Here is an 11641-nt window from a genome sequence, read left to right as displayed (position 1 = left end):
ATCTCACCCACTGAAGGATAAATATATTTCTGAAAGCTCCTAAAGAAGAACACTTTTTTTTTTTTTTGGAGGGGGGTGATTGTGTGTATCTATTTTGCATCAATTAATTTAAGAAATCTTTTCTGACAATCTGTCAGAGAAGTCAATCTGTCTCTATAGATAGACACGCAATGTCTGTGATGTTCCTACCAGCAAAAGTTGCTTCTGTCATCCCCAGCTGCTTTTTTTTATTATTTTCTCCCAGCGAATCCACCTCTGCGGGGTTATCTGTAGCACTTCCAACCACTGAACCAGTTCGGAGCAATCACCGCTGAAAGAAAACCTTTCATAAAAAAATGGCTCAATTTTCTTCTGATCATCTCAGAGAGTTTTATTGCTGTCATGTCTGGGACGGGGAGGACATAGAGATGTAGCTTTCAAACATCTCTGGGAGAGAGCAGCCGCAGAAAGAAATTTCTCCATTCTCCAATACAATAAACAGCATTTCCTTCTAGAAAATCCCAAAGGCTTGTTGGGGGATTATGTATAGATAATACCATTATAGACGCTGGTGTAATTAATTATATTTTTTCTGCCTTCACAGCTGGCACAAGTGGACTCAGGGCAATGAGGTTTTTGGGTGAATAATATAAAACCAGCATAATTTAAAAGAGAGAGAGAGAGGGACAGATAACTTTGCTATGGAGGAGATCCTTGAGACGTTCCCATCACCGCGGTGGCAGCCATCGTTGCGTTAGTCACGTAAGAGCCTTGGGCCTGGCAAAACGGCACCGGGAGGTGCTGTATGACCTGTCCCCACCTCAAGGGGTAGGCAGCACAACTTTGTGACGTGCCACGTGGATGGGGTGGGTTAGTTGTGGCGTTGGGCTGGTGGCACTAGGCTCTGAATCCTTGGGAAGAGCCCTGGGAGGCCTTGGGAAGCCTTGGGAAGGAGGATTACTGACAGGGAGCGCGGCGACAACTTGACGCGGAGGAACTTGGTGACTTTTTCCCATTTTTCCATCCGCATCAATTTATCAGCCTCTTTTGGGACCACGGGGCCCTAAAAGAGCTGCAGAAGTTTTTCCAGCCTCTTGTGTTGCGCCAGGCTTGTCATCAGGGTGCCACGGGAGCTCAGACGATGTGAAAATCCCAAAATGTGGCCTGTGGCAGCACCCAAACCTTGCCTTGTGCCCCACCACCAGGAATCCGTGCTTGCCCCCTCCGAAAAATGGAAAAAAAAGAAAAAAAAAAAAGTTTGTCAACACACCAAACAGGCGACAGTATTTTGACGTTTACAACAGCAGCACTATTAATTAAGCAGAAAGAAACCTTGCAAACAGCCACCCACCCACCGCAAATACACCACGTACACACGACCGAAGCCTCAATCCGATCTGGAAATACCCAAAAATCAGCACATCGAACACATATGGCGTCTTCACCGATTCATCACCAAAAATCAGCACGTTGAAGGCATCTTCCCTGATCGCCCCTCAGAGCAGGGCTCGTATCGCCACACACACACTGCTTGGTCTACGTATCCCCACAGACTCATTACACACGCACTCATTAGTGACTCAGGTGAAATATTTATTAGCGACAGTCAGGTTTTCAGCGGCGCCGAGGGTGCTCAGGGACACCGCTGTGTGGACACGGCCTCCCCCCCCCCCTTCCCAACCCTCCTGAGGCGCCGGCCATGGCGGCGGCCCCCAGCGGGCATGCGCAGCGGGGCCGGGGGCGCGCCCGCTTCCCGCCGTGCAGCACCGCGGCCAGCGCCCGGCCGGGGGCGCGCGTTGGGCGGGGCCGCGCGGGGCGGGGCGAGGGCGGGGCGGCGCGGGGGCGCGCGCGGGCGCGGCGGCGAGCGGAGCCGGGCAGAGCCGAGCGGAGCCGAGCCCAGCCCAGCCCAGCCCAGCCCAGGCAGCCCCAGCAGCGGCTCAGCCCCGGCCGAGCCCAGCCCGGCCGCCGCGATGCTGGACCCGTCTTCCAGCGAGGAGGAGTCGGAGGAGCTGGTGGAGGAGGAGAGCGGCAAGGAGGCGCTGGCGCCCGCCGCCGCCGCCCGGCTCTCGCCCAGCCGCCCCGGAGAGGGCCCCGGCCCCGGCCCCGGCGGTGGTAGTGGAGGTGGCGGCGGCGGCGGCGGAGGAGGAGGAGGAGGAGGTGGTGGAGGAGGAGGAAGCAGCGGCAGCGGTGGGCTGCAGCCGGGCGGGCGAGCTGGCGGTGCGGCTCGGCCCGCCAGCCCCAGCCCCTCGGTGGCCAGCGAGAAGGAGAAGGACGAGCTGGAGCGGCTGCAGCGCGAGGAGGAGGAGAGGAAGAGGAAGCTGCAGCTCTACGTCTTCGTCATGCGCTGCATCGCCTACCCCTTCAACGCCAAGCAGCCCACCGACATGGCCCGCCGGCAGCAGAAGGTACCGCCGCTACCCCGGCACCTTCCCCCGGTGCCCCCGTGCCTGGCCCCGCTGCCCCATCCCCTTCCAGCACCCCGCCAACCTGCCCTCCTGCTCCCCTGCCATCTCCCCGCACTGCCCTCTCGCTCGCACACTCGCCCGCCCGCTCCCCAGCCTCTCCTCCTGCCCGGTCGCCCCTCGCCGGGCACCCCAAGGGCAGCCTGGGCGCAGGGCACCTTGGCCCCGCACCGCAGGGGTTGCAGCAGCAGCAGCAGCCCTGTCCCGGTGCACGGCCCTGCCGTTGGCCTCGCTCCTCGCCGCGCTGCCGCCCAGGCGGAGCCGCTGCTGGCGTGGGGCATCGTCGCGCCCGGTTATGCAAGGTCGGCATTGGGGGAGTTTGGGATTTTGGCCGTCTGGAGGAGAGAGATGGGTTGCGTTGCTGGGAAGCAGCAGGCGTGCGCTCTGTCCTCCTGCTAAGGGAGTTTGCAACTTCACGCTCGCTGCAAAGTTCGCTTCGCCGGGAGTGCCAGCGCTGGCTTAGGGAGTTGCCGAGCCTCCTTCCAACTTCTCCCAAATGTTAGCGCGTGGCGAGCTCCCCCAGTTCCTCCGCAGAACGTGGCAGCGGCGCTTTGCCATGGAGCGGCTGACACGCTCCTCACTCTTCCTCCCAAATGCGTCACCAGGGCAGGGCAGCGAGCTGCTCCAGACGCGGGCTGGGGAGCAGCACCTCGCCGGGGTGCTGCGGCGATGCTGGGTCCGGCACTGGGCCGTCTGCCCTGCGCCAAGGCGTGAGCTGGTGGCCCGGAGCAGAAATCCAGTCCCTCCAGCACGGGGACGCAGGCACACGTCAGCCAAACACAGCCGACTCGCTCCCTGTGGCACTCAGAGTAGCTCCGTGGTGGGACGTAGCTCTCTGGGATGGCCGGCTGCTGTTTTCCCCTGGTTTTAGTTGAGTTCCGCAGATGGCGATTTTAGCCTTGGTACCGTTCTTTGTTCGCAAATGACCTTTATAAGCCAGGAAGGCTCCTGGATGTACTGCTGCAAACGGCGTTCATTCAGTTCTGCTACACCCCGGGACTATTATTAGTCATTGCAACAGACGGAGGTAGGAAAGTGCATCAATTCTGCGCGCAGTTTAAAGGCAATGTAGGACAATCTGCTGTTGCTGGAAGGTTGAACAGTCTGCTTTTGTGTGAGTGAAGTTCATGACTGAGGGTTTGGAGAGTTGTTTATTTTTTTTATATTGTTCACCTACAAACCTTTTCAGCAGACTGTGGATTTTCAAACTCATCTTGGCTTTTGTTCTCTCCCTAACTTCTCGTGTTAGGAAAAGCTAATGGAATTTACATAATTCCTTGTTTTGAAGGAATTCAAGCAAACAAACAGAACAGAAGGGAGTTTTTCCAAAGGCGCAGGCAGCATCTGCGTGGTCTGGAGATGGGTGGCTGGGAAGAAGGGCAATTTATGGTCCGTGAAATCCAGGTACTACCCTGTGACAAAACAGGGAGGGAGGGGGACGAGAAAAGGAGGCAGCAAACTGCAGGTGAGACAAAGAAACGAGGAGTAATGAGAACACTGATAAACTGGCAGCAGTACTCGAGGGAATGGGGAAGTTACACAGGACCTGGGGAGAAAATAATCCCTTCTGTGTGAAATGAGTAATGTTGGGAAATATGCCTGGCTTGTTTATACAAATAGCTAAAATAGGTGTCTCTCGGGGCTTAGCGTCTCCCCACAAAGTTAGCAGTGAAATGGAATTTGGAAAGCTAAATTCAACCTGACAACGTGTCAAATTGAATTCACCCTTTTAAAGGTGAATTCACTGTGGGTTTTCTTCATCTGTATATTCCCATACTCAGTTGTCACAGAGGTTCCTGGGAGTAAATCCTTGCCCATTTTCCTCAGCCTAGGCTCTTATTAAAGTCAATTAAAGCCCTGCCAGAGCTTGTTGTTGGACTGCACGTGACCACTGCTTTCCTCTCGGATCACTGTGGGAAAAACCCACCCCTCCTTTCCTGGCTTGTGGGAGACCCAAGTGTGATGCCTCTGGGTTTTGCACCCTCATGGGCACAGAGATGTTGTCACCAAGGCTCTGCTGGATTTAATAATCTTTATGGGAACTCCATGTATTGGTGCGTTTTCTGTGGTGATGGAAATACCAGATGCTTCAAGACTCATCAGGGTGGAGCAAATGCGTTTTGGTTCTCAGAGAGAACGTGTGAGAACGCAGAGCTTTGGTCGTGCCCTGGTGGGAGCTCTTGCCTCAGTTTCCCCCTGACAGGGGAGGTGATAAACCTGATGGGAGGGATGTGAGGCCTGAGGAGCACACCCTGCCAAGTCCGCTTCTGTAGCCTCGTTTGATTCTCTGCGATTGCCTCAGCAATGGAGAGGAGGGCGCAGGGTTGTGCCGCAGGTGCTGTGTGATGCGTGGTGGCTGGAGCAGGCAGCCTGCTGTTCCCCCGCGCTCATCAGTGCCTTGGGATGACGGGAGGTGTGCGCTCGGTGTAGGGTCACAGCAGAGAGATAATTGCGTGCCATCTGATGAGTTTTAACATATGTGAGAGTGAAGAGAAGAGGGGAAATGTGTGAATGGACAGCTTAGCTGGGGGTGCTGCACATGGGCACAATAGCACTGCACAGTCATGTCAAACTCTGTTTCAAATTTCAAGAACAATTCAAGCTCTTGCCGCTCAGAGCTGGTATTTTTCCTGATCCTGACACGCCAGAAATTTCAGAAGTGCAGTAAAAAGTGTTCTTCAGATCAGCATGTTCAAGCTTACACCTCTGCTACAGATTTACCGTGGTGTTTGGGTGGTAAGGCTTCACTTGAGTAACTGCACATCTGTGATGTCTACCTGTACACTTTTTTATTTACATCTCACTCGCCTCGCTTCCTGAGGAAAAAGGCTTGTTAGATACCTGCCTCTGCTGTCTTACTTCCCTCCTGGATTTCTTTTTTAAGCCACTTACGAATTCCGAGCACACTTGGCAGGCAGACAGTGGTCTGCAAGGTGCCAGTCCCTGAGGCTGGGTGAAAGCAGGGAGATCGGCAAAGAAGTACCCCAGCAGGGAGGGTTTGGCAGCGGGCAGGCAGCCCTACCAGGCGCTGGAGAACCCGGGCACGGTCCCCATCGAGTGCAGGGCCCTGGAGGCCGCGGCCACCGAGGCTCTGGCATCGTGATGCGGATGATGAGGGAAGCGGGCCTGGTTGGCTCTGTGCGCTCAGAGCAATGTGGCCGAATACCACAGACGGTGCTTAGCTCGGTAACTGCATGCCTGGGATGGTTTTGGTCTTCTCTCTACTTCCAACAGGCCAGTACGAGCTAGAGTTGAGATGACGGACCGTGGTCTGTGTGTCTCCCTGCTTGAGCCCCGCTGTGTGAAGCCTGTGAGAGCAGAGCTGCGCCGGTGGCGCGGACAGGCCGGGCAACGCGCCTCTCTTTGTACCGAGGCAGACCCAGCGCCCCTTCCCACATCTTTATGTCTTTCTTCATGTGAAAGCCCCGCTGCCGGGCAGGCACGGGCTGTGCTGGATGCTGCTGGGGCAGGAGGGCTGTGAGGTGCCCCACAGGGGTGGGTGTCCGTGCCTTCCAGGTGGCATCACCCGAAAGATCGGCTCCAGGCTGTCAGCATCCCTGTGAGCATGTGTGTTGGGAACGGGGTGGTGTGGAGGACCAGCTAGGTGATGAAACCTGGAGAGCACGCTAGCTGTGGTCACCGCTGGTTTTCCAGCACCGCTTTCTGCCCCCTGGAAGGAGGGAGTGGGTCCCAGCAGGGTGACCGGGAGGGGAACATCCAGCTTCGCTGCGGGTTGCTGGAGCCAGTCCTGGGAGAAACAGCTTGGGATTTGGGCCCTTGTGTAAGCCTGCGGGGTGACGTCGGGTGCATTAGCAAAACCTGTGGTCAAATTCAGCAAAGGGCTTAAGCCTGTGCTTTGCTGAATGGTGATTGATTGAAGCACCATGCTTAATGCAGGGCAGGTGTGGGGGATCAGAAACACTGTTAAATCAGTTACAATGCGTCTTGAAATATAACGTTTCTGCCATTTTGGCATGCGTGCAGATGCTACAACAGTTAGAAATGTAATAAAGCTAGCACAGCCTTCCAAATAGTCACGTGTTTCTTCACTACCCAGGGCTGAGCTGCTACTCTCAAACTATATTTCCACGAGTTCTCTCTTAAAACAACTGGCATGTTCTTCTGGGACTGACTGTGACTCAGGTGGCTTTGGGACTTGCTGGAGGACCTGTGATTTTATGGGCAAATTCTGCTTTCCTGGACCCAAGAAGCCCCTGGGGCTTTGTGTTTCTCAGCTTTTCAGGCCAGGAGAGGAAAGCAGGCGATGGGCTCATTTTTCTTCTGTTCCTTGGCTGCTCTCCAGTGCTGCTGAAGAAGGAGACGTGGGTCTAAAGCGTGAGCTGGACCCCACGCGTAGCTCGGTAGCTGCAGGAGAGCTCGCCACGATGCAGCGAGGTCACAATTAGCTCTGTGCCCACAGAAACCTGGCAGAGCAGCTGGGGCTGTCCCCAGTGCTCTGCTGGCTCAGTGTGGCCACAGCCACCAGCCGTGAGAGCCGAGAGTGTGTGGCTGGGCTCGGCGAGGGCCGGGCCTGGGGCAGAGCTGTGCTGGCCCTGCGGTGAGAACAAGCCCTTTGCTGCTGCCCAGGGAGCTTTTCCCCGGGGAAGGAAGTACGGCACATCCGAGATGCAGCGCGGAGGACAGAACATGAGCGTCGTGTTCAGGGAGTTGTCTGGAATCCACAGAAAATGGTTATTTTCAGTTAAAACACTTATCGTTTATTTTGCCAGTGCCTTATCTTAATTTAATTCCAGCAGATATTAAATATTTGTCATAGTTGGGCTATTTATATGCTTGCAGCTTATTGAATTGGGAAGCAGGTAATTAAATAGGCTGTAAGCTCGGTCCTCGGCTGTTGTAAAACTTTGCAGCTCCTGATCTGTACCAATGATTCAGTTATTGTGGGTGGCACCTCTCAGGCCGGAGATGTTATGAACTAGCAGTGGGGAAGACTCATCAGATCATGCAGATGCAACCTCTGCTAAAGCCTGTCGCTTGCAAGAAGTATTATTTATGGCCTCGCTTTGCGTAGTCTAGACGCTCTCCCCGAAGCACTTTGCCTTGTGCACAACTTCTAATTCCTCCTGATGAGTTATGAGTCACTCGCTCGCAGTTCACCTAAGCGGGAAGCGGTCAGCAAGTCATTTCCCTGTGTAATTTTTTGTTAGCTGAAGAAGTATTTAATTTGTTTTGCAGTGCGGTTTAGCAGTAGGAACCCAGCCATCGCAATGCTGGTCCATGCAATGTACACAAACCCCTGCTAGCTCCTGCCAGTGCTTTAGTCTGGGGGGGTACGGGGTAAACATCCCACTTAATTATGTAAACGTGATTAATATGCCAAGTCTGATCAATACAGTGTAATAATCAATACAGCTGTTTGTGGGTATGGGATGCTCAGGCTGCTTTGACTGCCTTTTCTTCTGGATTGGGTGGACATAATTCTTAAAACTGGGTGCAAGCGCAGTCTGGGGGCTTGATGTGTGTGCACTTCTTGTTTGAGAAGGTGCTTTTAGTGACAACATTTTGCATTATTTGCCTGTGATTCAGGCTGATAAACTGTTAGACCTTTTCTAGAACTTAAACACCTGAGTCAAAATGTCATGTAAATGTTTATTCAGCTTGGGGTAAGCTGCGCAGCGTTCAGGCATCATCGTTCAAAACCTGCCCGTCTCAGAGTAAGGGTGAGAGCCTGGACTTCAGGAGTGTGACGAATACAGGGACCCCTGCAAGAGGGCATCAGCTCAGGCAGTCGTGACCCATCATTACAGACTGCGCCTGAGCTGTGTAATTCGGCTGGCACACCCAGATGTTGGTGTCTGGTGGGGAAACTGAATGACACCTGGATTCGGTTGTGTTTGGGGATTATTGTTGCCTAGTCCAAAGGGTGTTGCTTTTTTATTTTTCTGCAGCGTTTATCTTATGGTACTGCGGTCTGCAGTAGTGAGACCCCTGTTTCCACCTCCACTCCCTTTTCATGTGGGATTTACTCGATGATTTAGGGCAGGCATCTCCTGTCACTGGGTATGACCTGGATCTGGTCCTGTACAGGCATGGAGCAGAGCGACCCCATCCCTGCAAGCCCGTCCCGGGCTGTTTTCCTTCTGCCTGGGGGAGGATCTTGGGGCAGAACTTGGTTAAATTCTTGGCAGTAAAGAAGCAGCCTGCAAAGCTAAGGAATGGCTTATTGAAATACACCCAGTCTCTGGCTGTCTGTACTGTTGCCTTGTGAACTGCATTAGTTTTGGCTGCTGTAGCTTCAGAATTTGATCCCAGGTGCACACTGGGCTGGAGAGGACGGCACTGGGAGCCTGCAGATTCTGAAAGCTGGTAGTAAGTGCAGATATTTATTTGGTTTGCAATCAACTAGGTGCATAAGGCGTGCTGGCTCCTGTAGGAATCTCCCTTCCCCAGGGAATTTTCCATTGTGCAAGTCCAGGTGATGCTAGTCTGGCACCGGAGAGCACGGGTCAGAGGGAATATTAGCTGGTGCTCGCTAGTGTGAGATGCAACGCTCTGCGTGCACTGAATGCGACTTTCTGCAAGTGTCCTCGCTGTTCCTTCTGCCCCCATCTCATGTCCAGCCAGCCCGCAGCTTTGCTTGGAAGCAAGCTCCCCTCCCAGGGAGGCCAAAGACATTTTGGTTGCCTCTGTGCTATGGAGAGGTGCGCAGGCAGGAGGGTTTGCTGCTCTCACAGCTGGGTACCAGAGGGTTTAGGCGCTGGGAGGTGACGTGGGCGTCACACGCGGTGAAAAAGGACCAAAAGAGAAATTTCTCTAAGATGCTAAATGTCCTTTCCTGGTACAGCAAGAGGGCACAAATGGTTTGCGTGTTGCAAGCGTGGAACTCGCGTTTATTGTCTAGACCTCAAGCTTTACCTTCCATCTTAGCTGACTGCTCCCACCCTTGTAATCAGAGATTACAGACTCATCACTGCCTCGGAAGGAAGCTAATGGGGTGACGCAGCAGGAGCCAGCTGCCTCGCTACCTGCACGGTGACGATGCAAGGATGAAGGAAGGACACGGCGAGCGCTGCTCCAGCCACGGGCCGGGCTGCGTGACCCGCCGGCGGCGCGTGCTCCATGGCACAAAAAGCAGCGCTGAGCCCCCAGCACCGCAGCCCACCCACCCTTTGCCAGCAAGACCCCCGGGCAGGGGCCATCTGCTGCTGTTATCTGGGGACGTGCGGCTGCCGGAGCTGCAAGGGCTCGCTTTGGTGCTCAGCCAAGACCTAGCTGGAGTTAGGACTGCGGGGACTTGGTGTTCGTGAGGCACTCGGGTGGGAATCGACGCCTGAGCTCTGCGGGAAGGAGAGGGGAGCTGGGGAGGGCTGGGATGTGGCAGCCTGCCTCCCCTCTCCCTGCCACGGGGCAGGCTTCAGCCCTGGGCGCTCAGGTCTGGGAGCGGTGGAGGTGGCCTGGGACGGATTGGAGCTCTGATGTTAGAGGGGCTGTCAAGTCACCTGGGGTCACAGCTGTGCTTTGTGCTCCTGAATTGTCCTTTTCTGCCTCCAGCAGTCTCCAGAGAGAAAAGGAGAGGATCACACACCTCTCCCCTCCCCCAGGCTGAACTGCTGTCCTACAAACCCCCAGATCGATCGTGTACTCATGGTTTACATTGGCCAGGGTTCTTCCCGGCACTGTGTCTGTGCGTTGGCAGGTTCCCTGGCCTTCAGCGCTGCCTTCTGCCCTTAGAGGTGTTGGTCACGATGCTGCAAGGAGGCTGCTGCTGCCTTCAGTGGGGCTCTCGTGGGGTGCTCCCTCTTCCCCAGCACGGGGTGTCCCCAGCACCCCACACCGCATGTGGGGCAGGCTGGGCGCATCGGTGCTTTTGCTCCAGCCCAGCTCTCCTTGGGTGCTGGAGGGCAGCGTGCTCAGGACATTTCTCTCTCCGTGCATCAGGGGCAGCTGCTGCCCGGACTCTGGAGGCTTGCAGGTTGCTGGCTGGCATAAAATGGATGGTCTTTTCTAAGGCTGTTTTGCATCTCTGCTGCTGAACTTTTCTTCGGAGTTCCTCAAGCCCAGACCTCCAGAGCCCCCGCTGCAAAGCTCGCACTCGGTGCTTGTTTCACACAGAGATGTGTGATAGAAATTCCTTCTGTAATCACATTTCCCTGTAAACTCTCTTCTCTCTGAGTGTCTCGCACCAGAATATTCCTGTCTGTGCAGAAGTCACCCCAAATGTGAATCAGACCCTGCTGAGTGGGACAGTCTTCCCACCACCTATTTTTAGTGCGTGCAATTACCCTCCCTGCTTCTCGGAACTCTAATTGCCTTTTTATTGCTGTGGAGCAGCGTGTTAAAGGTTCCTGCATGCTCGTGCCTTGTTTTCTCATTAGCTCTATTTATTCCTCCTTTGGCTCCCTTCCTCAACCTCATCACATTTAGCATCTTCTCCTTGCCTTCGGGGCCTCGTGCAGCTCTGCCACTTCTCCCTTGTTCCCCCGTGTCCTTTCTCGTGCTGCCGCTCCAGATGCTCCGTGCTCCCGGCCTCTCTCCGGCACGCCATCGGGGCTGTCTCCTGGAAGGGGCCCCATGCACAGCACAAACCCTTGCCAGCCTCCCCTGGCTGCTGTGGGATGTCCCTAACGTTTCTCCCCCAAAAAGGCCGCGACGGGGTGGGCTTTGTGCTTGTGCAGCACGGGGCACGCCGCGTGGGTAACGGGGAGCAGGCAGTGGCCTGGCTTTGTCTCGTGTGGTCTGCGAGTGCAAAGTCCTTTCCAACGTTATTTGCTTTATGTTTCAGCCTTGTCATGTGGCATTTCCATAGCTTGAATTAATTTAATTATCCCCCGAGGTGCTTGCTTGCTCACAGTTGTCCGGGACTTTATTGCCCTCCTCTTGTGTATCGAGGAGCCCACACAACTCTGAATCATCAGTAAATGTGATCGCGGTGTTTGATGTTTGCTCTTCCAAGTCCCTGATACATACAATAAATGAAACCGGCCTTAATACCAATCTGTGCCTGCCCGGTAGGCACCCGTTTTGTTCCTAAACGCTTCCTAGCTGCGTTCAGCCCAGCCGCTCCATCCTAATAGCATTCATATTGACTAGAGAGATTAATATTTCATACGGCATTGTATCACAAGCTCTCGCAGCCTATAGGTACTTCATGTCCAGCACATCTATTAAGCACGATGCCAGCTCGGTGAAGGCTCGGTGGCTGGGCTCGGGTCACCAGCCTGCAACTCCCTCCGGCTCGG

The 11641-nt window shown here is 54.8% G+C and overlaps 1 protein-coding gene across 13 annotated transcripts in view; it reads left to right on the top strand.

Annotated features, from left to right (window-relative positions):
* Positions 1-1830: 1830 nt before the first annotated feature.
* CADPS (calcium dependent secretion activator) overlaps positions 1831-11641 on the top strand; it is a 202774-nt gene continuing 192963 nt past the window's right edge. For 8 of the 13 annotated variants that reach the window (XM_083795704.1, XM_083795703.1, XM_083795702.1 and 5 more), the window contains exon 1: positions 1831-2384. In XM_083795704.1, coding sequence (XP_083651830.1) covers positions 1950-2384 — 435 coding nt within the window. In that variant the 5' untranslated portion in view covers positions 1831-1949. The remainder of the gene's footprint in view (positions 2385-11641) is intronic. The other 5 variants (XM_083795705.1, XM_083795713.1, XM_083795712.1 and 2 more) reach the window with 1 other exon arrangement.

The sequence above is a fragment of the Anser anser genome, assembly GCF_964211835.1.
Source record: "Anser anser genome assembly, chromosome: 12".
Classification (NCBI taxonomy): domain Eukaryota; kingdom Metazoa; phylum Chordata; class Aves; order Anseriformes; family Anatidae; genus Anser; species Anser anser.
Note: the sequence above shows the minus strand (reverse complement) of the source record. Positions and strands in the feature narration are given on the sequence as shown.